General features: G+C 36.3%; 5 protein-coding genes across 6 annotated transcripts; all 5 read right to left on the bottom strand.

Moving 5' to 3' along the window:
- Window positions 1-3,071: 3,071 nt before the first annotated feature.
- Window positions 3,072-3,981, bottom strand: LOC105957394 (hypothetical protein). The gene has a single exon (XM_012981315.2). The coding sequence runs from the start codon at window positions 3,904-3,906 to the stop codon at window positions 3,136-3,138; it is 771 nt and encodes a 256-aa protein (XP_012836769.2). The 5' UTR covers window positions 3,907-3,981; the 3' UTR covers window positions 3,072-3,135.
- Window positions 3,982-4,828: 847 nt separating this feature from the next.
- LOC105957818 (serine/threonine-protein kinase BSK1) lies at window positions 4,829-8,160 on the bottom strand. Its single transcript, XM_012981784.2, has 9 exons — window positions 7,342-8,160; window positions 7,052-7,187; window positions 6,808-6,941; window positions 6,595-6,700; window positions 6,142-6,227; window positions 5,794-5,982; window positions 5,553-5,717; window positions 5,346-5,459; window positions 4,829-5,238 (listed from the first exon to the last, which is right to left on the bottom strand). The coding sequence occupies exons 1-9, from the start codon at window positions 7,690-7,692 to the stop codon at window positions 4,984-4,986; spliced, it is 1,536 nt and encodes a 511-aa protein (XP_012837238.2). The 5' UTR covers window positions 7,693-8,160; the 3' UTR covers window positions 4,829-4,983.
- A 741-nt stretch (window positions 8,161-8,901) lies between these two features.
- LOC105957819 (DNA-directed RNA polymerase subunit beta, putative (DUF630 and DUF632)) lies at window positions 8,902-13,315 on the bottom strand. The gene is made up of 4 exons (XM_012981785.2): window positions 11,675-13,315; window positions 11,285-11,466; window positions 10,375-10,598; window positions 8,902-10,247 (listed from the first exon to the last, which is right to left on the bottom strand). Exons 1-4 carry the CDS (start codon window positions 13,011-13,013, stop codon window positions 9,497-9,499), a joined length of 2,496 nt encoding a protein of 831 aa, XP_012837239.2. The 5' UTR covers window positions 13,014-13,315; the 3' UTR covers window positions 8,902-9,496.
- Window positions 13,316-18,073: 4,758 nt separating this feature from the next.
- HCF244 (NAD(P)-binding Rossmann-fold superfamily protein) lies at window positions 18,074-21,242 on the bottom strand. Its single transcript, XM_012981786.2, has 8 exons — window positions 20,927-21,242; window positions 20,604-20,839; window positions 19,998-20,096; window positions 19,673-19,867; window positions 19,199-19,291; window positions 19,021-19,116; window positions 18,626-18,766; window positions 18,074-18,534 (listed from the first exon to the last, which is right to left on the bottom strand). Exons 1-8 carry the CDS (start codon window positions 21,066-21,068, stop codon window positions 18,358-18,360), a joined length of 1,179 nt encoding a protein of 392 aa, XP_012837240.2. The 5' UTR covers window positions 21,069-21,242; the 3' UTR covers window positions 18,074-18,357.
- Window positions 21,243-21,439: 197 nt separating this feature from the next.
- RHS17 (root hair specific 17) lies at window positions 21,440-24,800 on the bottom strand. Of its 2 annotated transcripts, XM_012981787.2 has the most exons (10): window positions 24,354-24,800; window positions 24,168-24,227; window positions 23,956-24,058; window positions 23,576-23,652; window positions 23,340-23,428; window positions 23,087-23,261; window positions 22,815-23,002; window positions 22,607-22,709; window positions 22,180-22,511; window positions 21,440-22,082 (listed from the first exon to the last, which is right to left on the bottom strand). In XM_012981787.2, the coding sequence occupies exons 1-10, from the start codon at window positions 24,765-24,767 to the stop codon at window positions 21,689-21,691; spliced, it is 1,935 nt and encodes a 644-aa protein (XP_012837241.2). In that variant the 5' UTR covers window positions 24,768-24,800; the 3' UTR covers window positions 21,440-21,688. The 2 variants fall into 2 exon arrangements, with proteins under 2 accessions (XP_012837241.2, XP_088677791.1); XM_088821665.1 differs by having other exon boundaries at window positions 22,815-23,261; window positions 24,354-24,782.
- Between the last annotated feature and the right edge of the window lie 1,930 nt (window positions 24,801-26,730).

The raw sequence follows: 26,730 nt of genomic DNA, 5'->3' as shown, positions 1-26,730 counted from the left end.
AACTTATTTATTTCTCTGAATAGTCTTGTCATGGTTGGATGTTTTTATTGGGAAAAGCTGCCTCTTTTAATGAGTGAAAGCTACTCTTGAACTACTGTTACTAATATATATATCTACAACCATTTGGTCAGTGAATAGTTCGAAGCCTTTTTGAGTCGAGCCAGTAAATCACGTGGCCGAAAGCTCGCTACAAGACTCAATTAGAAAGCCCAGGGGACTACACATTGCACGGCCAATATAAATTATATATATATGGTCAGTGAATAGTTCGAAGCCTAGTTGAGTCGAGCCAGTAAACCACCTGACCGAACACTTACTACAAAGCTCAATTAGAAAGCCCAGGGGACTACACATTGCACGACCACCATAATCTCGTTCCTTTTATTTGCTATGTTTTTCATGAGAAAAAGCTACCATTAGACGTGTGTGTACGCTACCTAATAAGAGCATCTTTGTGTTTGACTTGGGATTATTAAGTTTGTTGGTTGCATTGGCAGTCGGATTTTTGGGGATTGCGCTTATCGTGAATGTGAAGATAAATCCCATATGTTTTGTTTGTCCATGCAGTATCCTATTCACATATGTCTCTTCACTCATGTTTATTTTGTCATGTTTACTTCTCGTCTTGCATTAGGCATTATTTAAAAAAAAAAAAAAAAAAAAAAAAAAAAAAAAAAAAGAGAGAGAGAGACGGGATTTTTGTTTATGTGCCGGTTAAATTTAATTTTTTTTGCAGCCGGATCTATTGAGCTTACTCCTCACATTTCCACGTTTCGTATGAAGTTTGGCAAAGTCTGTAGCCTTTGTTATTTAATGTTGGATTTGATATCACTATCCTTTGATTTTCGCATTGCAATTATCGTGTGGTATTGAGTTTGTGAGTTTGTGATTTTGTGTGCTCGTCGTGTATGGTGATTCTGCTTACTTACTTTCAAAATTCTCTCTACGTTTGATCTTTTTGTTAAGTGTTTGAACAGCTTGCTCGAATCATCAAGATCATTAGCCCATGTTGAGTTATCTATGCATGGTGATTGCCCAGAAATGGGGAGAAAAGAACAGTCAGCGATGGCATGAACACAGGAAGAGTTCCGACAACTGTTGCGACAGTGCATCAGACAGCTGCTGGAACAGTACAGGAATGCAGGGGGAGTTCAGACAACAGTTGAGACAATGCATCATACAGTTGTTGGAATAGTGCAGAAATACATGACAAATAAGGAGGAATTCATTGTAAAGGGAAGTTGATTCTGCTACTGCATATTTTTTATTGTTCTTTGCTTAATTGAACAACTGTACACTATCTGCTGAACTGTTTGATAAACTGTTGCAACAGTTTATATGTGCAGATGTTATTCTGAATTTGCTAACCCTTGTTCATGCATGTATCATATAGTTAGGGGGAGTAAATATTCTGACCAATCAATGCCAAAGGGGGAGAGTGTTAGAATCTCGTGGGATTCTAAGTCCACAACACCAAGTGAAATTCTATGGAGATGTTTATTGTCATTAATTGGTTTAGGTCTTCACAAGAATATAAAAGGAGGAGCTATAATGCCGACGTTATTTGCTGAGTCTCTTATCACGTGGATGATTTACCACGTCGCGTTCCACCGATCTCCATGTCTACCAAGCCAAGTAAGCAAAGGGGAAGAATGAATGCATTTGCAAGAGGAGCTGCCTAAGGATCATGCACAGGGGAGATACACATGCAGGGGGAGTTAACTTTGTTGTGAACCACCTGCCGAAGCCACTACTGTGGGAACAGTTGCTGAAACTGTGGCACTTACTATTGCAGCAGTTGATGCCACTCTTGTTGTTGAAAGAGTTGATGATGATCCTTAGTTTTATTGTTTCCGTCTATCATCTAATTGTTTTATTTTCAGGTATTTGACTAAGGGGGAGGACTTGATTATAATAAATAGATGACAAAGGGGGAGATTGTTAGAATCCGAGAGGATTCTAATTTCGGTTTTTCAGCACGTGTGTGAAAACCGTGTATAAAAACTAGGGAAGTTTCCTTAGTTCGTTTAAACTCTTATTTTGTCATTAATTTATTAAATTGCCTAAGTGTTTTGATTAACAAGGAACTTTCTTGACAAAAGACTTTCATTTGTTTCACAACTCTTCTTCCTTACGTGAGAATAAAAATAACCTAATGGGCTATACATTTGCACAGGGCTCTACTATTCAAAAGGAAGTATAAAAGGAGGAGCATCAACGTCTTTGGAGGCCATCCCTTTTATTTTGAGAGAAAAATTATTTTCTGCTCTTACGTTGCTGCTCCAGACCTTTTGATCTTAATCGAGAGAAGAATTCAGAGAAAATATATTTTTTCCTCTCGTTTTTATTGCTCCATCGTGATACGTGATTTTCATAGAAAATATATCGGCTTCAAGGATTTGTGGTGAAGACACCAAGATTCAACGAGTATCACAAGTTTGCTTCGTCTATATAAAAAGAAGATCGGTTCTTCGGGAGAGGGGCTTAAACAGATCTCGGGAGGAGATCGATCCGCCGACTGAGGGATTCAGCGTTGAAGGGAGTTCAACCGTGCGGAGCAAGGGACGTGCTGCAAATTGAAGATTTATAATTCAGTGTAGTATATAAGAACGGCGTCAACAAAGAGGGAGTCTTTGTATTTTGATTAAGTCCTACTACTGTATTCGTAAAACTAAAAATTAGTAAATTTTATTTGCAGGTCCCCGTGGATGTAGGGTACAATTGTATCCGAACCACATTAAAATTTGTGTCTCGTTTATTTCTGTTTTTACGAACTGCTTCACGAACTGTTGCAACACTTCACGCAACAATAACGAAAAACTGAATCTGACACAAATAATTTATATCTGCACGAAATAAATTCTAACACAGTTAATTTACTGCATTATATTTTCAGCGACTATGGAAAAAGCTTGATCGATCAAAACTTTGCCTGTCGTGTAGAGTTGTTGTTCGAAGAATCATGAAGGAATGAACATGGTCAAATACTCAAACATCAGAAAATTAGACAAGCCATGTTGAAGATATAATCCATGTAGTAATTTCTTTGATTTAATGATCAAGTATATTCTCATGTACAAGTATGTATGTATCAAGCTAATCTACAAAATTTTGATCCCACAATGAATCTATAGTCTAGTGGTTGAGAATGTTTAGCAGGAAAACTCTGGTTTTAATCAACTGCCTGAACAAGCACTCTATCTCTTGTTCAAGAATTTGAATGATGGAGTCCATCTCTTTCATCTCATTCAAATCTGTTTCTTCACTTTGATTCGATACTTTCTTGGACGGCAATATTTTCGACAACAACGACCATGCGCTCGATTTTGGTTGCACATTGTTCCCCATGACATATGATAACAAGCCTTCAAAGACATCAATAGTAACTGATTCTGCTTCTTTCAACATACAAACAAGAGCCGTTGTTTCATCGTCTTTATCCAAGGATGAAACATTTTTCTTACATCTGAGGCTCCTTAAATCTTTCAAAGACTTTAGGATCATCTTCTTTGACTTCTTTTTGGAGATGTGATAGTTGTTGATGCCATTCACATCATTTCTCCTTAGAGCAGAAAGTAGCTCTTGTACTTGTTGTTTGATTTGCGAGAATAGATCTTTGGCTGTGGTGCAAGCATCCAATAGATTTATGTAACCATCCAACACTTGATCAATCCATTTTGTCTGACATTCTTGTGCAATAATCTGTTGAATGTGAGGCAGCATGAGTAGATCGTCGATGTCGGAGTACAAGTTTCTTAAGCCACTCAGTCTTGCCTCCATTGTTGTAGAAGCTTCCATTTTGGCCAAGTTTTCATTGAAGTGAGAAACGGAAGGGTGTGATTGAGAAGGGAAACTAAGAGAGCGGCCATGGTGAAGGGCTTTTGATCTCAATGGTGAGAATGCCATTTTGTTTTTATTTTATTTTGATGAAATGAGCTTATTAATTAGAGTTGAAATAGCAAATGTTGAATCAAGAAAATTTGTGGTGTCTCAATTGATGCATTTGGTGTGTATATATAGTCTGCAGATGAAGGGGACAAAAGGAATCGTAATGGGGTATTCGAAGCACCAGCAATGTGATATTGATGAGATCTGGATTCACTACTATTCTGCCGATGTTTGTGCTCTATGTTGTTCCCCCCATGTGTTAACAGATGCTAATTATGTATTAATAATTAGGATAATATTCGATTAATTTAGTCGCTGCTGCACGAATGATTTTAGAGAAATCCTATTGGTGAGTGATGTCTCAGAGTCAGCAACTCTCATGGAACGGATTATACGGTGGGTGAAGAAGATTCTCGATCATTGATTGCTCGTTCATCCTCAGACAACATAACAATATACAAGTAATATATCTCTGGCTCTGTGTTTCTTCTTCCTGAAACAGCATCTGAAATCGACCTCGTGCATTACATAAACAAAATTATGTTGTTATAACTACCATGTGGTGATGGCATATGATAAATGGTCTCTGTCGGCATTAATTTCGATGGTAAAAAGGGTCAGATCACGAGTTGCACTCGTGTATCCAATTTGATAAGATTTGGCTGTTGCATTACTCAAAAGCCTTCCTCATAATATATGCTGCTTGCTTATAAAACTAGGATGTTTCATTTCAAACTTCAGCCATATTATCATATCCAAAATCATGTGTTTAACTGTTTGTGATGTGAAATCATGCCAAAATTCAAGCTCAAAAACTGGACAAAGAACAAACGATAACTTGGTACGAATAAATAAAAACGAATTCTTGCTGTTACAAGTGGATGTAGGATCAATCCTTGATCTGAACCAATTTGTAAATGTAATATATCATCATCAGAAGTTTCCAGAAAAAAAAAATGAAACTTTTATTAATGCAAGAACATGAGGTGTATGATACAATTTGATTGAGAAATAGGCACTAACTTCACACTCGAAAATTTACAAACTTGAGGATAAAGCGAACTATCGATGATCCGAAAAGAAGATTGTTATGAATTATGAACCTCTGCCACCTTTTTGCCTCTTGTCTTCAAGAGCAGCAGCCTCCTTCAACATGTCAGCAGCATCCTGGTGCATGTCCAGCTTGGCAAGGGCAACTGATTGCATGTAGAAAGCTGTCGGCCAATCAGGATACACTATCTGTGCTTGCATGGCATCTCTTAGTGCCACATCTGGTTGATCATTCATCAGATAACACAGACTTCTCCGTGCATATACAGTCGGCGAAACCATGGTCCCCACATCTATAAACTGCATATATATACGTATAGTGAAACAAACCTAAGTTTCTTCTCTGCATACAACAAAGATGAACTATAGCCTATATATAAATGTAACAAGTTCAGATAAAAACCAACCTGAGAATAGCAATCTATAGCAGCCTTGAAGTCTTTGTCACGAAATGCGTAATCACCACGCTTCCTAGCATCCAGCATATCTCTCATCTGCTGTGTCCATTCTTGGAATGACAGCTGGAGTGGAAAAGAAAAAAAAAAAAAATAATGTTCAAAGTTCAATTAGAGCATGATGCAGTCAAATTAGTACAAGTCAAAACAAGTAATTACCTCATTTGTTCCTTCATCGTCTCTGTAGTGAGTGGTGACCAAAATCTGGTGAATTGCAGTGAGATCCATACGAGAACATGCCTCGCCCATGGGTGAAAGTGGGCGCTGTGGTGTAGGTGGAGCTTCTTCGTGCTTCGATATTCCAAGCATCACATAAGAGGGCACCTGAACACATTATTATTAATTAATTAATTAATATGCTGTCTTGAATGAAAAAATAAAATAAGATTCAGATACATACATCTGATTTTGGCTGTAGCGGAGAAAGAGTAGTGACGAGATCTTTTAAATGAGGCCTCTCCCTGGGTTCGTATTGCAAACATTGAGAAGCAAGACCAACAACTAGAGTAGCTTCTTCAGTAGAAAACTTGCCTTCCAAATGAGAATCCATCAGAAGTATGATGTTTTTACCACGTATCATATCAAGAGCCTGCACAAAACAAACCCAACACCAAAACAAGCTGATGATATAGATAGTCGTCCAAAAAATCCTCTTTCGAATGTTGGCTATCACATAATGGCAACAAGTGTGTGAAATTGGTTTAATGTGTAAGTCGACAAGAACATAATAAATAGAATTGTGACTCACATGACTTGGAGGTATGTGTTTTCCACTGAGCAGATCCAAGAGGACAGTACCAAAGCTGTATACGACACTTTCTTGAGTTACCCTTCCTACAAAGAGTAAGTCAAGTCAAAACATTTGATTCATCCAACAGAAATCAATCCTCAAGATTTAAAAGCACCAATTTCAATTTTATAGCCCTTGAGTTTTAATACCAGTTTCATGTAAAACTTGTCAAGTAAGTGTACAGATGTCAGTTTATAGCCCTTGAGTTTTAATAACCATGTGGTCCGTTCTTACAATTTTTGATTTTTGAACACAACATAAATCACCAGCCAGAACAAATACCCTTATTAACACTAAGAATTATGCATATGGACCATACGTACACAAGAAATCTATATACATTTAGACAGCAGCATAAATGGAAAAATGCAAAATGTAAAACTGAAAAACGTAAGCTCGGGGGAAGTTCACCATTTTTCAAATACTCGGGAGGAGTGTAGGCAAGATTTGTGCTATAACTCTTTCCATCCCGACTATTTTTCACTAGACCAAAACAGGAAAGCCGAGGATCCCCCTCCTACAAAGTACAATTGATTTTTCAAGCTCCAATTAAAAGTATATTAAAAGACGACTAAAAGCACGGGTATACTAATTCTAAATAGGTAAGCATATTTACAAAATCACCTCATCAAAGAGAACCCTGTAGGCATTGAGGTCATGATACAATGGACGCTCTTCACTGCTACAATATTCTAGGGCTTCAGCTATATAAAGGGCTGCTCTCAAGCGCATCGCCCATTCAATTGTCTGTCTTTCCCCTACCAAATTTATTGAGATGGGTTATGAATGTTATAACCAATCAATTCAAATGGACCCTAACAAGATTACTAGAAAATCGGATACATCAACAATTTCAAGAAATACATACAGTGGAACAAATGCTTAGCGAGAGTATCATTAGGCATGTATTCTGCAACCAACAACCTCTCATCACCATCACAACAATACCCTATTAAATTTGCCAGTCTTCGGTTCCTCAATTTTCCTACTCCCCATGCCTCCTCCTACAACACCCAACAACATAATCACAAAATGCAATAAATGAAATATTCCCACATTCTACCAAAAATTAGAGTCTTGATGGTGGATGAAACCATCACATTTTAAATATTAACACAATACACAAATAGAATGATTTCAATGTGGTAGTAAAATTACAGCAAACTGTTTGGGGTCCGGCCAGGCCAACTTAGGGAACTTCTTGACGGCGATCCACCGACGATTTTGGAGGCGTCCTTTGTAAACAATATTGGGTGCTTTTTCACCACTTTCCGAGACTATAAAATCTGGGCTGAAGTTATTAGTAGCCGTCTTAAGGTCTGCAAATGAAAACTCAGAAAAAGATGGAACCCCAGAGCTAGCTAACCCAGGTTCTGCTCCACCGACAGCGGAGGCAGCTGCAGGCGGCGGTGGTCGGGTGCCTAATAGTTGACCTGGGCCGTGGGTTTTGGTCTTTTCCTTTTCTGGGTGCGTCTCCGTTGGTTGAAATTTTGAAACACAACACCCCATAGCTCAAAAACCTCTCTTTCTCTCTCTCTCAATTTCCCCCTCTTTGTATCCCTATTCCTCCCCAAATTTCAAGGTTCAAAATTCTAACCCGAAAGACACGAGAAAGCATTAATAGAAGGAAGGAAGAAAAAAAATGGGATTTTTCTTCTCTGCTTGTTCTGTGTTGTAATCAACAAGATTCTTCCTTTTTTAATTTCTCTCTCATAAATCTTTCTTACATGCAGTCACAAGATTTTATGGCAGTGGTTGATGGGGTTGTTGCTAATTACTATGCTGTACCTTAAAAAATATTTGAACAGTAACAAGGGACGGGACCCTGTGTGTGTGTGCGTGTGTGTTAGTGATTCTTAAGTGGTAAGGAAGAATGATTAGCTGTATGTATGTATGTATATAAGCAAAGATTAATAAGAGGATTCTTAATTATGTCAATTAGTGATAAAAAAAATGGAAAAAATAAAGAAAGGCATCAATGGAAGTGTGAGATAATATCAGAGTCTTATCGCAAAAGACACGTGGCAGAGTGTGGACGGATGATGTATAAAGGCAGTAGAGGAAAAGGGAAGAAGATACTTTTTGTAATTTTTGTTGTCAGTCGGTCAGTTGGCGAAGACATAACAGTATTCTTACATGTATGTACAAATTATATCCTTAATTACGTTTATATTCCTAATTGTGTTCAGCGGTAAAAATTGAAAAAAGAAGATTAAAAAAAATATTGGGATAGCAGATAATGTGTTAGCGCTGAGATGCTAAGACAGATTAATGTTAGAATTTGTAATAATAAATGGAAGTTGATTGGAGGCATATGTTCGAAAGAAAAGGCTTTTGTAGTAACACTGGTAATGATGATGCTTTTGACGACGAGACCCACTACTCCTTAAACACTCAAATTAATCTTTATTATTATTATTATTATTATTTTGTTTGGTGAAATAAAACAAGGAAAGGAATCTCTTCTCTTTGGAGCAACCATCATCGTCTTCTTCAGAAGAAGAAGAAGAAAAAACAATTAATTAATTAATTAATTAATAATAAATGATAAAGAGAGAAAAAGGCAAGGCAATTGCAGAGGAGCCAAAATGGATGGAAGATCCAGCCTAGCCTAGCCTAGCCTACATTATATATTCCACATGTTACCTATAAAGCTAAACCAATAATTAATTGCAATAACTTTATAAAATTAGAGGAATAGTATCAATTATCAAAATATTTGACAAAAGAAAGAGAATTCATTAATTCCAACAACTTATTCAAGCAAACTACAAATTGTGTCTGAATAAATAGATTCAATATTCATAGCTCTAAAGAATTTATTTATGTACAGAGAGAAACAAGTATCATTATCATCATCAATCTATGGAGTGGAGTGGATTGGATCTGCTTCTTTTACATTACTTTGTGTAGTAGAGGAAGACAGACTGCCCTGCCCTGCCCTGGAGATGTACAATGCAGGAGGATTAACTACTAATAACTGCAGGCACTTTAATATTTTCACAATCAATGCTCTATTATACAATCACCCTTCAATCTTCATTCATTCATTCATTCATCAATAGATGATGACGACGACGACTTGAGAGAGAGACATTAGATTCCCAGAAACTTGTCTTCATGTTTTCAGCAAACCTCCTCTCTACTTTCATAATTCCACGAGATTGTTATTACTTCCTTCCCCTGCTTCATTCATGGCCATTTAGAGATGCCCAAACATCTCTCATTCGATTGCTCCAAAAATTGACTTACCGTCATCTTTTCTTTTTTTATATCAGGACTCACTCATATTTCATACAGATTATATATATTCCTAAGAAATTTCTTCTTCTTGCTCTAGGCGTGAAAGACGGTCTTCTTCAATGCGTTGCAACAGCTCCTCATACACTTTGAGCGAATTACCAGTAAACCTCTCCATCGCCTCAAGTACATGCTGTAAACTTGCCTGTAAACTCCCACCTTTAGATGTCTCACTCTGATACACCACATGTCCTGTCAACGGCATCCCATTCTCTTCTGCAGATCTCACCATCACCCTTTTCTCCAATGCCTGAATCTCCTTGTGTATCTTCTGATCCTCTTTCTCCAAACTCTTTATTTTCCTCTCATCCTTATTCGCCAACATCCTCTGACGCATCTCTGCCTTGTCACGGTCCCACAGCTGGAGCACATTCGATGCCAATTCTCGCATCGAATCAACCACTTCCTTTTCCGATATTCTATCCATAGACTGCCACCACTGATTACAAATAACAAATACTGAGGGTGCCCCGATTCTACTAGGGGAGAATGGGACTATCCCGTCAGCTGTTTCTTCCGGTACGTACAGCAGACATTTCATAAGCCAGTTATTCAATGCTCCGACATAACCCTTTTGTGCACCTACCCAATGGGAGAACCTAAAAGTCCAGTCAATGATATCATGTTCGAGCTGTCGTGTGGCTTCGAAATGAGCATCACTAAAGTGCTTTCTTAATGCTATGGCATCTAATCGCTTGGCTTCTGCTATTGCTTGACACTGATTTTGGTGGCATTCAAGCATCGACTTCCACATTCTAGTCAGCCTAGAAAAATATATATACATATAGCAAAGTTACCATCAAGACAATATTCATTTTGACATAATATTTATTTGTCCTAAAAAAACAAGAAAATTCAACATGCTTCCTGAAAGTCATAATATTGACGTACCCTTGAATGAATTCGTTTAGCTGTGGCCACAACTCTTCATCTCTCAAGATATTTATTTTGACAGAGATCTTATCAACTACCTGAATTGCAATTCTAATTTTTGTGGACAGACTTCTCACCAAAGTTCTGGTTGCATCAATCTTGGTAGCCTCAGCACCCTTTTCATCCAATCTCTTCAATTTTTTAGACTTCCGCTCGTGAAGGACTCTCATTTTTTCCTCAACCTGCAAAATAAACACGCATATGAGATAGGAGAGGGCAAACTCATTAACTAAATTCAGCTTCAAATGTGAATTTAACTTGGCCAAGAATGCAAAGAAATATAAGGATATACTATCCTCTCGAAATTTGTTATTAGATCATGACAGATAACAAGTTGAAATACTCTACATGAACATGGCATGTGCTAGTCGCTTACTATATCTGAACAGTTACTGAATCCTTATTTCAGTCACATAATCTGGGGGTCCGTAACAAGACACTTGAATTAAACACACACACACACACACAGCGGAAAACGTACATTCTGAGGAGCTCCACTAATTCTCAACAAAGAAAAAATCCACTAGAACAATATATAAATACATATTTTAGGTTAGTTTGCACCTTGTAAAAGGGAGGTGAATTATAATGCAATAAATTACTATGGAGGGACATACTCACCTATCATCAATTGGAAAATATTGATGAAGAACTAAATGAAATGAATCATGTTGGGTAAGTGAACCATATCTTGGAAAATGTGCCAACTACCAACTAGGGGACCACATACCCATATAGTCAATAAACATGCATAATGGTGCAACTGCAATTGTCCAAAAGGATCAAAAACAGATAATATTGAGGCAGGAAGAGTAGAAAGAAAGAAGGACATAGAATACACAGGGGACACAAGGAATTAATATTGTACCTTGACTTCTTCATACAGTTTTTTCTCCCAGAGGTACAGCTTATGTAAAGTAGATGAAAGATTTTTGGATCTCAAATCCACCTCTTGATTGATTTCTAACAAGGCAGGATCCGCGCTATCAGAGCTTTTTGATGTTGAAGGTTGTGAGGACAGCACAGGTAGATTCAATAGCTTCGAAGAAACTGCCATACAAACAATTTAAATTCAACATTTAAGTTTCAATCCTAATCTTCCACCCAAATCATGCATATCCAACTAAAAATTATTTCTTCAAAAGATAACAAGTAATTAAAACTTGGCCCTTGATAAATGTGTCCCCTTGCAAATAAGAAAAAAATTGCATCTTTAAATCAAACAGTGAAGCCAATCACATAAAGATCAAAATTTTACCATGATTGCCAACATGCTTTCGCTTGTACGGAAGCTTCCCAACCTCAAGAAACTTGGCAAGCTCACTTCCAGATTCCGAAGCGCGCTCAAATAGAACTTGAATCTCTCTCACAACATCTGAATCAGCCTTCAATCCACCACGGGCCTTAAATCCAGCTCCATTGCCCCGATCTTTCGACCTCTCCTCAGGATCAATGACCTTTTTATCCACCACATGCACCTCATACTCAACCGGATCATTCTCAATCCCTACACTCGGCCTTGCTCTATACTGTAACTCAGCATCATTGGCCACTCGAGCATCACTTTCCGATACTCCCTGCTTCGAGTAACTGCTTCTTCCACTGTCCATAAACTTCTGATCACCATGAACTTCCTTCACAACCTCATCTTCCTCATCCTCCAAATCTGGAATACCCTCTTCCTCTCTCACCTCCCTCGAGTCTCGGCTTGGAGTATAAGGCGGATAATATTTCTCAAAGCTCTCAAAGGGGTTCAGAAAATCCCATGTGGAGGAGCTGGGCGGTGAGGGCGGAGGTGGGGGTGCTTTGGAAGTTGAAGCCCCCACCGGCAGAGATGAATACCGGCCACCATATGGTGCCGGTGGGGAAGAACCACCAAAAAAACCACCTCCACCACCGTAACTTGGATAATTTGGATAAGCATTAAAATTATTACTGTTATTATACATAGAGTAAGAAGGGTTTTGGTTCTGATTATTGCCGTTGGAGTAATTAGAATAAGGGTAGTAGGAGGAAGAGGAAGATTCACCCATATGCATAGTTTCTGGACTCATCGGCCGTTGTGTATACACCACAGAAGGCATCGCTTGATTTTTCATGTAATTCATATTCATAAAACCTCCGCCGCCGGCTCGAGGAATATTTATATTGAGATTCTGATAATCGGAGAAATAGCCTCCGCCGTACGGGGGCTGCTGCTGGTGGTGGGCCGGAGGGCTGATATCGTGATGGTGCAGAGACTCGGAACCAGAGGCATCTTCACCGTCGGAGTCATCGTCGGAGTGGAAGTTGAGATGCGAATCGGAGTCGGAATGCGAGTGGAGATGGTGTTGAATTTTCTCCGGCGGAGAAGAGGAGGGGTCGGGGTCGCCTTTCCGGTGAGGGGGAAGGTTGAGAAGAGGGGAGTTGGGGGCGTCGAGATCTTGATTGAAAAAGCGGTCTAAAGAAAGGCCAACGGCCTTGAGAGAGTGAAGATAAGCCATATGGGCTTCAGCAAAGGCAAAACGGTGTCGCACGGCTTCGTCGAGGAAAGCACAGCGCTCGCGGCACAAAGCAACTGCCGGAGTATCATCGAGCTTCGAACTGGCGCAGCCCATCGGAGAACAAATAAAAAATAGAAACTTGTAGGTACAAATAAGTAAATTAACTTAAAAGCATGGTGGGTGATGCTAAGGAAATTTAGGGTTGGAGAAAAAAGGGGAAAGTAAGGAGAAGAAGGAATCTTTTTTGTTGATTTGTTTGGTAGTAAATTTTATTTTCTTGGTTTTCTTGGTTTTGACAGCCGATGGAGCGTCGTCGTTGGATAGCAGTAGTAGCAGGAGAGAGAGAGAGATAGAGATAGAGAGAGAGAGAGAGGGGATGAACGTCGGTGTTAATAGAAAGAAAGCAGTACTTGTACAAAATAATAATTTATTAAATTAGATTTAATATAAAATAAATTTATTGAGTGTGTACTTTTTGGTATTCACTCACTCAGTATACCGTATCCGTATGTATGTGATTTGCTTTGGAAAAGTAGTGGAATGCTCTATTATTATTATTTACGGAGGGAGTACTACTGTTTGAGTTGTATTATTATTTATTTATTTTAGGAGTAGGAGTATTATTTTGAGTAGTTAGTACATGTGATTTGGGACTTTGACTCGTTGTAGCCGTCACGCCCAGACGTTTGTTTCCCATCTTACCCTTGCCGCTTTTCCTCTTTTGCCCCTTTTCTTTCTTATATTTGTACTATTCTTAACAAAGTGACTTTTACTTTTTATTGAATTAAATTTTATTAGGCATAAAGCATCTACGTACAATTCTGCCATGGGCTTTTTTGTGTGACTTGGGGTGAATGATGTAATTATCTTTACTTGGCTAGTATACGAATCTCAGTTCCAGAAATTTAATTAATTCTTAGATACTTTGGATGTTGGAGAAATATTAGTCCGGGCAAAAAATTATATTTATACTTAAGGTAGTGTATGTGATGTACGATCTTGCCATTAATTAATTAATGTGGTAATAAGTAATTAAAATAAATTATACTCGGTATACATATATGAAATATTATAATTGAAGACGGAATTAATTCCAATGAATGCACGATAAGTGTATCTTGTCTTTTGCACAATTATATTAATTAGTGATCATCAGGAATGAAAAGTGGGAGTCTAATTAATCTGGTAAATTGGGTCATCGATCAACATGTATGTATTTGTGTAAAGGCTGTATGTAATAAGTCATAATTAAAGAGCCTAAAATAATAATGTAATAATGAGTACTAAACATCAGATTTATTTACTACAGTTCCATGGGCCAGAGAAACGCGTTTATAAAAGACTGGCAGCGCGACTTTTCTACAAATGGCTTTAAAATCATAGATATATGTATATATAACAACAGTTCATATATGTATGTGATGTTCGTATTCTGTGCAACATAAAACTTACAAACACTACTCAACCAAATTAAATGTTGTAATGTGAAAAGAACATAAATAATATTTAGGACAAGAAAAAGATCAAAATATTTGTAGCGTGTGTGCTATATATATATAAAAAATATTAATTAATTAGAATAGTAAGCATAGACATCAAGTCTGACGACGACTAATTGTATGTAACATAGGAGATTGATCTTTTGACTGTGAATTTGGTGGAATCTAATATTAATTAATATTAATATTGTTTAAAGTTGTAAATCTTAGTTTGATAAAATTAACTGAATCATTACACAGTTATTCATACATACAAAAACAAAAGAAACAAAAGGCTGGGATATTAATTATAAATATGTTATAGATTATGATAAAGTAGGTAGAAGGAAAAGTTTTAATGTCTGCTACAACATGCAATTGGAATCCACCTGCAGAGCTAGCACGACCAGCCCACCACGGATTTTTCTTTTTTGATCTTGTTCAACCAACTAATTAATTATTTATTATATTTATTTATTTAATTGTTTGATTTCGAAATTGGAATATTCACATTCTTATTTCTAACCACGTGGGTGTTAAGGGTTAAAACTTAAAATATGAGGGAGTAAAAGTATATATTTCCAGAGATGCTTGCATGATGATGTGCTTATTACAATCTACTACATAATAATATATATCAGCTGTCAGTACTTCTGATCATTCCAATATACTTACTACTAGCTACTTAATATATAATATACATATCATTCTATATATTGTGTGTTTAATTCTGTCCTGATCTCTCATCAAAATTATAAATGTATATTATTGTTCAGCTGTTTCAATTTAATTTATTTATTTGGGCTTGATGGATGAAGTATCTAATTTTGAGTACAAAAGAGGAGCGCATGCAGTTGGCATTTTTGTTTTTGTATTTTGATGATATATATAGACGACGACGATGGGACAAGTATTAACAAATTAAATTAAGTATCTCCAAACGCCGTAACTCTTAATATATTTTAAGATGTTAGATCTTCAATCTCCATTATATTGTATTCAAGAATTTTAATTAATTTGGTGAGGGCGATATGATGGACTTATAAATGACTAAACAAAATTGTATTTTGCAGCTTAATTAATTTACAACCATTGACCCCAAATATGTTTTTCTAATCAACTGAGCAGACTAATAATTAAATCATATATTATATATATAATTTAAAGGTACCCATTGCATTACATGGTCTGTTGCGATTCCATCTAATGACGACAAGACAACATTAATTTAGGACCTAATTAACCAAACAATATCATTCTCATAAAAAAAAATCTCTCTTCTTTCGCTATTTTTATTCACTAGTAATATCTAAGTTCGCTTATGTCTTATGTTAAAATTTTGTTTTTCTTGATGTAATTAGTTGTGGCATGTTTTCTTGGAATTAATATATAAGCTGGTGCAAAGAATCTACATATATTAATCAAGAGTGGTTAAACATAAAATTAATTAATTTGGGTTGTGTCTTAATTCTCAATTTCTTTTTGCCTCAGTATCCAACAAACTTAGGTACTAGTAGTAGAGTAGAGAGAACCCAAAGAATGAAAAGCACAAAGAAATGACATAAACAGAGTAAAAAAATATGGTACAAAGAATAGCATTATGACATATGTGACAAGTGATAAGTAGGGCAAAGTATACATTCGAAATGGCAATATATTATAGAGAAACTAGCTAGCTAGTACATAAAATTTGTCGGGATAACAGTTTAACGGGGTAATTAAATTAATTAGAGCATTCAGCAACATGAATTTATATTCATATAACTATTAATACTTGGATTTAGAGTTGAGATAACAACACTACAAATTATGTATAAACAAAAGAAAATGGAAATGAATGCGACAACCGGCCAACTACAGACTGCATCTTTAATTAAAAAAACATTAGCTTAGGAGGTACGTACTACGTTGTTCCTTAATTTAAGTTTACTATTTTAATTTTTAACCCATTGGAGTGGTTGGTTGCACACTAACTAGTTTGCTGTCTGCAGTAACCCACCAACTGGTGGTTGCACACTGGCCCTAATTTTTTTGGTATTTCAACCCTTAACCATATCATATAATATAGTGAACCCACCGCCACATATATATGTTATATATATATATGGATATTAATTAAACAATTGGGCCAGAATATACTCTGAAAAAGAAAATATAAATTACATAGCTGGGTTAAGGTAGGAGGATCATTATTAATTATTAATTATTTAATTATAAAGAATCAGATATCAAAGGAATCATAATACCCGATATTAATAATAATTTTATGGACTCGACCCAAGAAAAAATAAAATTAAAATATTAATTTCTAGTATATATATATATCCCCGGCCAGGCCAGACCAAACTGGGTACGTAGCTATAAGAATATTCAGTGCAAGTCAGCATCCAATATGCATGTACCGTGTACGTGTATTAGACTGAAATGATGATGGCAATATAATATATTAATTATACATAAAAAATAAAATAAATTCCCTTATATAGTAGTCTGATTAAAATTAGCAAATAATAATAAATGGTATTAATTAATTCCCTTTAATTAAGAGATGGAGTTGAATATAATGTGGAGGAGGTAGGATCGGAGGTGGAAAAAAAGAAAGTGGCGGGTGAGTGGGGCTGCTGCTGCTGCGCTGGACTTGAAAGTTGAAAGAGCAGCTACATCGATCTACAGTTTCATATATACATTTATCATCAGCTGTCCATCAATAACTATATTTATACATACATACATGATACACCCCTCTTCTCAATTTTCTTTTTACAGAAAAAAGAGACATCCACTTATAAACACGTACGTACGTAGTTCGAATCCTTTTGTCAACACTTTGTAGTAGACCAAAAGTTACGTTTCTCAACAAATTATTGGCCAAATTAAAGTTAACTTAATGTTGTATAAAGTGAAATATAATAGAGGAGGGGTCATGAGATAATTATAGTACTCGATCAGGATATTCATGTATGTATGATGCTGCCTTGTTGGCTGTTGACAATCTTAATTTAATTACGATGAAAAGAAAAGGTAGTAATATGCATTCATGTGTGTAATGATAATGATCCCATAAATAAATATATATAATAATTAATATGTAATAAGATAAGATAAGATAAGAAGAAGAAGAATGCATTCATGTGTGTGTTGGTAATAAGTGTTTTCTTGGGGTTTTGTCGTCCAAATTCAAAAGTTGGTGGTACGATAAAAATGCATGTGAAATTGAATACCATACTGTACCGGCCATATGGTTTGGTTGTATACAGTTAAATTTGTACCCTTTGTAGTTCTCCTATGTACCTTTTTTTGGATTTGTCTTGGTAGTTGGCACTTAATACATAATAATATAAATATAGTACATTATGAATGAAAATCAAATTAAAGTACGTACTTAATTAGTCCAACAGTGAGTGAGTGGCTTTCCCCCTTGTCCTAAGGTCACCATTCCCTCTTTATTTTCCATTCTAATTAAAATGGTACATCAAACATTCATTTGATACTTGTCACAATAGTCCCTCGGCTCTAATAATTAATTTCCTTCATAATTTGGACAAAAATAACCCCCAAGGTAAAGTCTATTTACGAAGAAAAAAAAACCCTCACTTTTGCATATTTACATTCACCCCTGCAATTTGTAGATCTATTTACGAAAAATGAGTAAATTTCAATTGGGATCACAAGTTTATAGGCAGGTAGAGAATCAGATGATGTGGAATTCATTCTTATGGGGTGACAAATGAGTAAATTAGATGTCACACACCAGTATATAATAGAGATATGATCCAACCATTTTTTAATTGGACTGGACTGGACTGGACATCATCTGTAAATCCTCCACACGAGTATTATAATGCCATATAATTATATGCGAATACAAAAAAAAATAAAGCATGCAACACATATACAAACAAGTTATACAATTAACGCAAGGAAGCCGTAAACTATTTTACAAGGAAGACATGAAGGTGTGTGTGTGTACCGTACCCGGCTCAGAAGTAAATGTCAGATTGTTTAGACTGTGCTTTGATATCTTTCAACTTCTTCAAAATGTTAGCAAAATAATCCTGCAGATATTTCTCCAGTGAACTAATATCTTTCGCATCCACTCCAAGAATATTGTATGTCTCCCCCATCGGCACAGAGAATACAGTATCACTGCTAAGAACCTACATATTCACCTCACCAAAACAAGCTTAGTATTATACAACAAGGCAGTTCAACATACTACATTGAATATAAATTTTAACAATGCCCTACCTCTGAAAATGCCAATCTATCAGCAACATCACTGGTCCATTCAAATAGACGAGTCAGCTGACGAGTAAACTTCAAAACGGAGACTGGAACTGTCGTAACATTTGCATCTTGACCAGCAAGCCTCTCACACAATGTTATCACCTGAAACCAAATTTAACCCAACATAAGTTCAATTATTGATTCTGATTGAACCCATATCCATCGACTGATAGAGATTACTAATTAATGCAGCTTGCAACTGTCACATGGAATTTCAGGAAAATTTTGGGAAAAAGTTGAATAAAAGGGCTTGCACCCTCATATATCACTTGATTTTTATATGTATGTGCTGCAGCAAGTGTTTGTAAGATTTTTTTCTTTTTTCCGTTTCAAACATTCAGGAAAATTTTCTTTACCTCTTGGGTAGTCCATGCACGAGGTCCAGCAAAAGTAAGAAGTTTTCCGTTGATGTTCTCATTGCGTATAGCTATAAATGTTAGCCTGGCAATATCCTGGTGAACATAGGACAATTGTTGGAATTCCAATTATTTATGGAAAGTTATTATGCATGGACTTAGAGCCCCAAAGTTATACCTGGGTGTCCATGTATGCTATTCTTGTAGGAGCATCAGTGCCCCAAACAGATTTCTCTTCCAGTATGGGCACAGCATACTGTCCAATCAGTCCCTGATAAAGTGGCACCAAAAACAAATGACAATCTGATGTTAGTCACAGTACAAAGAACAAGCAAAAACTCACAAAATATTTTTATAGTTGAGTACACCAAGAATTATATACCAAAACATTCATCGAGAGTTTCTGGATTAAAAACATGAGTTTCAAGTGTTAAGAATTTATTTTCACAAAAAAATATTTAGCCTCGTAGAAAATATATCTAGTCTTCCCTTTTCTTTCAGTCGATCAAACTGGATTTTCTCACCAATGCATATGAGGAATATAAAATTGACAATGAAGTAGTTTTGACATAAGAGAAGGCAAACATTCATTTCTGATCCAAAAAAGAAAAACGACAGCAAACTTTCAGCAAAAGAGAAGGCATTCATTCACCTGCATAAAACCACAAAGCCGGATAGTTACATGGTTCAAGCCTGAACTGCGAAGAAACTTCTCAGTGCAGTACTTGATCTCCATAAGTGGAACTTCAGGATGCTTTTCACAGTTGTGGATTGAAAAGAAAATATATTTTTGGACTCCCATGGCCTTTGCACATTGTATAAGAGCAACTTTTCCTTCCCAATCTACCTAAAGGGTAAAAGTTGAACTAAATACAGCAGATTTAAGTGAAAAATTAATAGAAATTAATGACAATACAAGTCCATTATATTCTACTATTATAACACAACATAATTATTTAGTTGGCAAGTATCCTCACAGTTTTTATGGGCTCTTCCGGACGTCCTGTAGCACAGTCAATAACCGTATGTACGCCTACCAGTGTTGCTGGTATGGTCTCAGGTTTGCTCAAGTCTGCCTGCTCAAAAAACTCCCAGTCAATATATTATCTTCAACATTCTAAGTATACATCTTTTCTTTTTCGCCTAGGTTTCCGATTATTAAGTCTGTAAAGTGTCAACAGTCTAATTCAGGGAACACGGAGCAACACACTGTATAACATAATACGTGTCATTTCCATACATTAAGCAAACAACAAGAAACGACGTCAACACGCAGGACAGGCACACCCATAATTCCATAAAGTCATTGCGATAAATTACAGAATATGCACACAATCCAAGTGATTATTGGAAGGAAATCTCTAATTCAAAGATAACACACTTGACAAATCAATATCTTACAGCAAATCAGGTTTCAGAAAAGGAAGCCTAAAAGGAGGGGTACTAGAAGGAAGATAAGCAATACCAGTTATCACATGTAAATATTTGATCCATTTAACTTGAAAATAAAATGAGCAATGCATGTATGTAAAATCACATTGAGAAAATGGAAGATTATATTAATAGAAGAGAGAAAAGATTACATTAACAACAGCTGCACCCCAGTCACGAAGAAAATCAGCAGGGGCAGGGCGAGGCCTGACGAGGCACCTGACATCATATCCCTCGTCTAGTGCTCTCCTCACAATCTGTCTGCCCAATGTGCCCGTCGCACCCACCACCAGTATGCTCGTCGGCCTGACCGGAGTTCCCGGAGCCAAATTAACCGCCGACGGAGGCGACTGTGCGTTACACGTTATTAACGCCGAATTACCCCTGCCTAAGCATTGGGAAAACTCATTACCGCTAATAATAAAGATCAATCAGTAAGAAATGGCGGAATTTTGATTGATAGTGAATGATTTACCTTTAGTAAGAAAAGTGGAGGAGGTGGAGGCGACTGCGTCGGGTGCTAAAGCACGGCGCCAGGAAAGTGAGGCATGAGAATTGTGATGAAGGTTAAATTTGATAGGGCTACTAGATAACTGGGCATGAATTGTGGACGCCATTTTCTCTCGACTCTCAGTCTAGGTATCCCGCCGTATGTATGTATGTATCTGTTCTGCTGCTATGCGTGTATGTATGTAAATTGTAATTGATTGTATGTAGTCGAGAGAAAATGAAACAACAGATGTGAAAGATGCCACGTCGGGCAAGTTTGGATTACGGTACAGCTTCCGTCCAGCTCAGCTCAGCTCGCTAACGTGCCACTTATTCAAACTGTTAATCAATTGGGCTGGGCCTTTTTATTTAATCAATTGTCCAGTTGTCAGCTTTTGAATTGTGATTAAAGATCAAGTATGACTTGTTAATCAATTGGGCTGGGCTTTTTTATTTAGATTGGGCTACATTCTGTTATCATATAATCTACTGAAGTGAGTAAGCATTAGCAATTAAAAACATAATTGCCTTCAAATTATTTATATAATATAATTACAAACAATAAATCGTGCAGCTCGTCATCTTGCCTCAGAACCACTGCACCTCAACATACAAAACAAAAATTCAAGAATAAACTCCTCCGATCCGATCCTATGGTGGCACATATATGTACAGCGTTGTTTAGTTTCTACACTAGGCTGCCTTTCTTGAGCTCCTAAACAACATATAAAAAATGTTGTTGTGTGTTTCAATCTGAAATGATTTCTTCCAGCTCAGGTCTCAAGAATAAACCAGAATCTCTTCTGTTTGGTGATAATACTGTTCTCTCTCGATTTCCATTATCGTATTCTGTATAATCTGTTTCCGACAAATCTTGTTCGTCTTCTGAAAACCCTTCTTCATCATATCCTGAATCTCCAACCACCCTTGATTCAGAATCTTTTTGACAAATGCAAGACAAAGGGTGTTCGTGGAACTCACCCCTCCCCTGCTTTACCTCGTTTGGTTCTCCCATGAAACCAATCTGTGATGTTCTAACTAACCATGCAAATTCATCCCATGTCATGTTATCTCTATCACGGAACAACTTGTAAAGCTTTTTACCGTTCGGGCGTATTGTCGGTTTATGACCAAAGTATCTCCTGCAAATTTTGCAGCAGCAGCACCAGCTGTTTTAATAATGTACGTATACAATAAGTTATTTTAAAAAAAATAAATGCAAAAAGTAAAAACGACGACCTTTTTCCAGCAAGGATTTTGGCCATGTTTCCGTTGTTATTGGCAACAAAAACATTGCTTTCATCACAAACAATGAAGTCCAAGGCAGCCATGCGTGATGAATATGATGAAAATTCTGATAGCTCTTCCTTGCTGGCAATAGTCTCTTTGGTGTGGAAGTTTGGGAAAAGAGCTTTTAGAGGTGCTAGTGTTTCTTCACCTCCATATACTTCACCCGATGCTACATATATATGCACGTCTTTTCCATAACCTAATGCCCTCAACATAAGCCCTACTTCCTCTGGACTTAGTGGACACTTCCCGTGCCTTCTTTCCTTTTCTGGATTTTTCGTCTGCCAAAAAAAGAAAAATGCCGGATTTAGTGATATATCAGACTCAAAACTTGCTTTAATTATTTAACCTCGGTATGTTTCTTGTCTGAACTTACGTGCAATGTTTTCCATCTCTTTCTTATTGCACCTAGTTCTTTCATTTCTTTCTCTCCACCACCATAATAGCATCCGGAAAATGCTAGCATGTCTGGTTCAAATCTGTAAATTGCCAAAGAAGCTTGGAGAGAAGGACTAACAAATAAGAAAGGAAGGACTAACAAATAAGAAAGGAAGAACTGATGGTTCAATTTGATAGACGTTTACCTTAAATGCAAGGCAACGTACTGCTTGCTTTTCATTCTCATCCTTTGAACTAATTTCATACCCATATCGAGAATGGGATCAGTGAATCTCAAAGCATGATAATTAACTCTACATCTCAGTTTCTGTAAATCCACATTGAGCCGATTTGACAACCTGTAATCGAACTTTGTAAGCTGAACAGCCTGCACCTGTGAAGACAAACCAATACTTTGGAGCTTCAGTTTTTTATGAAACTCTCCAATAAAAAAGAAAAGACGATAAATTATCCATACACGTTTTCTTTGAAAGATGGGTAGGATACGAGTCTCGTAGCATTTCTGATTGCATTTCCTCGGAGCACGTGTGGTAATGATTTTCCCTGCCTTTACTGGGAGGCTATTTATAATTTTAACGTGTTTGGATAGGTAATTGACAAACCATTCAGCATCGAAAATCTCGGAGAAGTTGCTGCAAAAACATATATAGTGGAGTTTAGAGGCTGTAATGAATTGACAAGTGGACATGTGAAGTTTGTAAAAGAGAAACCTGGCATCCTTCCAGAAAGATTTTTGGTCGAGCTTAGGCACGACGAGGGTGGCATTCAAGATATAGGCTGAAACAACAGCATCTACTATCTGTTATCATTAAGATGTACGATCCATCCGATAATTAATCAATTAATACAAGTTGATTCCAAATTTAAAGGTACAGAGCATAGGATTAGAGAATTTGAACAACTTTTGCATCTTTTGTCGAAGAAACATAAGACAAAAAAGACTAACCCCTGTTCTTTGTTGATTCAATCCTCCACTAGTAGCAATGAGCAAGTACCTGTTTGGTTGGGTATTGATTTCTGCAGCTGCAGCAATATTTAATTATTAGTGACAGAAAATCAGATCCAAAAAGAATATCAATCCCAACTATAGAGAACAGGACAACAGTAAGTACTCCGATCCTCCATAAAGCAATAAAGTAGAGCCCTATATATAGATTTATATTAGCAATATTGTAATTGGAAAGTCAAATATAATTATTAATTATGAAACTTTTTTTTTTTTGGTTGATAAAATTATACTAAAAATGTGGTGGTCTGTGAAATAGAATAGACGTATAGGCATAGAGAAAGATTGATGACAAAGAAAGGGAGATCTGATGAGTGTACTTAAAAAGTTATCGCTGGCATTGCTACACCCATAATACATATTTGATTCATTTGAAGTCCACAACCTGCTGCTGCTGCTTCCTCCCACGATTCCTCCACTCATCTAAATTAAATGTTCATCATCATCATCAAAAATCAATATTTAATTTAATTAAATTAAATGAAAAGAAAATAGAGGCCGAGGCCACGCCATATTATATTCAAAGTCTCACCGGAACGCGAAAAACTTTTTCTTTCTCCACATTCATGTCAGCCTCCACTCTTTTATCAAACTTCACATATACAGAAAATAGAAAAATCATGGAAAACTTCATTCAGATAACACAAAACAAAAATTGGAAAGAAAAAAAATTTGAAAATGAGTTATCATCATCATCATCATCGATCAACATATATACCGATGTGTTGAGATTGAGGTGGTGGTGGTGATGGCGGCTGTAGTGGTCGGACACGGGAGGGGAGAAAAATAAAACAAGTGCAAAAAGGAGGAGTAAACACCCGGAGACGGCGGAGAGGAGAGGGAACAGGTGGTGGAGGCGGCGCCGCCGGTTGTGCCGGAAGATAAGCCCCTGTAAAATCTGCACCCCGATCAATTCATCGCCGTGCTTTTTCTTCTTCGTCATGCTCATGGTTCCTGCTGGAGATATAAGAGAGAGAAGATGTTTTAGAGAGAGAAACAGAGGCGATGGAAATGGTCTAATACGAAAATGTCCACGATTCCGAGCTGTATATATATATAAATATGTGCGTGTTTTTGTGTGTGTGTGTGTGAGACAACCAAAAATAAAATTAAAAAAAAAACACAACAACATCAGTACAACAACTTCCAAACTAGAAGAGGTTCTCGGTTGTAATATACAGCGAGGCCCCTATGTTTTATTGGTTTCCATTTGTTACCCTGATTGCAACAAATATTTTGCGATTTGGCCCCCCCACCCACACAAATGTTTTTTATATTTGCAAGAAAGCCCCCGCCATAGTTAGTCAGTCACTCTCCATCAGCTTTGGATGAATCGCGTCAAAAATCTGACTAGGGAGGATTCTGTATGCGATTTCTCATCGTCATAATTTTAATTTGCTACTAAAATCCGATTCATTACATTTACAGCCTTGTGATTCTAAATTCTAATACTATACTATATATGTCAATCTACATATTGCAACAAATTAAGGACAAATTCTTATTCCTATGATATGCTTTACATTTTATTTTAATAAGGATTTTGCTAATTCAATAGTCAAATAATCCACAATAAGACTGGGGTGACTCCATGGAAAATATTTAATTTTACATGGAAATATTTGAAATCGTAACATTTCATAAATGATATTTTCAATGAATATAATTAATGACTTGATTTTTCTAAATCAAGTGCTAAATCGCAATACACGAATTATTCTCTAATTGATTTACTTTTAAGAAAAATGAATTATCTAATTGCTATAACTGAAAATTCAAAGTTAAAAGTAATTGTTTTTATTTTTTGGGGTATAGTGTTTAGTTTTGTAAGGTTGAATATTTGGGAAAACCTAAGTTATGAAGCACTATATATAATTTCCAAAAATGTGAGGGTTTGGTAGAAAGTTAGAGTAAAAATGATATAAGTTTGGGAGAGTGTTGCAGACGGACGGAACTTGTTTTCTTATTTTGATGATTCAGTTCTATCTTTTTTGTGCTCACGTGCTTCTTTTTCTTTATGCTAACTAATTTGATTTTTATTTTAATTATTTAGATCTTCATGTACATATCCCTTCAAAATAATATACATAATTAAACTGCAACGATCTACTATGTGAATTGAATAAACTTTGCATATTTGTCATTTTCTTCAACACCCACCAGCTTGGTGTTTGTTTTCAATTGTCTAATTTAATCCCTATAGATAGGTATGTAGGTGGTGGAGACTGCAGCAAATGAAGATATATATATACATGTGATTAATTAACAATCTAAATTATAACTTATGCAGATTTTATTTATTTATTTATTTGTGTGTGTGTGTGTGTAATGATAAGCTGTAAAATTGGTTGATTAAGTCGTAATGAAGAACCCCTGGGGTTGTTGTAAAGCAACGCATACGCGGAATGTGTGCAAATTACAGGGTGATTACTGATTAGTTGGTTGGTTGAGCAAATAATTAATACAAATATTAGTAAACAATTTCTTCTTCCTAATAATAATAATTAATTAATAATAACAATAATAATGCATGTCAGACAGACGTCTCAGCAGAAAATGTCTCTTATTAATAATCTTTAAATATCAAAATGGGGGTCCTTGAATCCGTTGGATCTAATCACTTTTTTTGTTTTGTTTATCCTATTAATAAATTGAGGAGGCAGTCACAGCAGAATTAATTATGTATTTTTCATTGGCTTTTCGTCGTGGAAATTTGTTTTATTAATTTATATGTATGGTGAAAAAAGCAAAAACTGTAATTAAGTTCACCTTTCTATGGAGTAGTAAATTAAATACGTTTCTATTAGTGTAAATGCTACTACTAATTCAAATGCTGAGATTATTGAGTTGCAAATTAAATATGATTTTAATTTAATTGAAAATGGGTTAATAATGAAAGACAAGACCATTGAAACGCTTATTTAATTACGGGTCTCACTCTACCGTTGGCGTTGGAATCATTAAATTACGTGTCTCCGAATATTCTATCTTTATATTGTCCCTTTTCCTTTTTTTTTTTTTAATGTCAATTCTTGGAGCTTAACGGCCCAATTAATTAATTGTTGTACTCTACAAGACAAGATGCATTTAAGTTT

The sequence above is a fragment of the Erythranthe guttata genome, chromosome 2 (assembly GCF_056151865.1).
Source record: "Erythranthe guttata isolate IM_541 chromosome 2, IM_541, whole genome shotgun sequence".
NCBI classification, from domain to species: domain Eukaryota; kingdom Viridiplantae; phylum Streptophyta; class Magnoliopsida; order Lamiales; family Phrymaceae; genus Erythranthe; species Erythranthe guttata.
This window is presented reverse-complemented; position numbering and strand designations above follow the sequence as displayed.

Coding starts and splice junctions, on each gene's coding strand:
- LOC105957394 (XM_012981315.2), bottom strand. CDS start 3,906: ATGGCATTCTCACCATTGAGATCAAAAGCCCTTCACCATGGCCGCTCT.
- LOC105957818 (XM_012981784.2), bottom strand. CDS start 7,692: ATGGGGTGTTGTGTTTCAAAATTTCAACCAACGGAGACGCACCCAGAA. Junction 7,188..7,341: donor CGGACCCCAAACAGTTTGCT/GTAATTTTACTA, acceptor TGGGTGTTGTAG/GAGGAGGCATGGGGAGTAGG. Junction 5,983..6,141: donor AACACATACCTCCAAGTCAT/GTGAGTCACAAT, acceptor TGTTTTGTGCAG/GCTCTTGATATGATACGTGG.
- LOC105957819 (XM_012981785.2), bottom strand. CDS start 13,013: ATGGGCTGCGCCAGTTCGAAGCTCGATGATACTCCGGCAGTTGCTTTG. Junction 11,467..11,674: donor AAAGCATGTTGGCAATCATG/GTAAAATTTTGA, acceptor TTTGTATGGCAG/TTTCTTCGAAGCTATTGAAT. Junction 10,248..10,374: donor CTAAACGAATTCATTCAAGG/GTACGTCAATAT, acceptor ATATTTTTCTAG/GCTGACTAGAATGTGGAAGT.
- HCF244 (XM_012981786.2), bottom strand. CDS start 21,068: ATGGCGTCCACAATTCATGCCCAGTTATCTAGTAGCCCTATCAAATTT. Junction 20,097..20,603: donor GGGGTGCAGCTGTTGTTAAT/GTAATCTTTTCT, acceptor TTTTTTGAGCAG/GCAGACTTGAGCAAACCTGA. Junction 19,292..19,672: donor GGCTTTGTGGTTTTATGCAG/GTGAATGAATGC, acceptor CCACTTTATCAG/GGACTGATTGGACAGTATGC.
- RHS17 (XM_088821665.1), bottom strand. CDS start 24,767: ATGTTGTTGTGTTTTTTTTTTAATTTTATTTTTGGTTGTCTCACACAC. Junction 23,429..23,575: donor TGAATCAACAAAGAACAGGG/GTTAGTCTTTTT, acceptor TAATGATAACAG/ATAGTAGATGCTGTTGTTTC. Junction 22,512..22,606: donor AGAGATGGAAAACATTGCAC/GTAAGTTCAGAC, acceptor TTTTTTTGGCAG/ACGAAAAATCCAGAAAAGGA.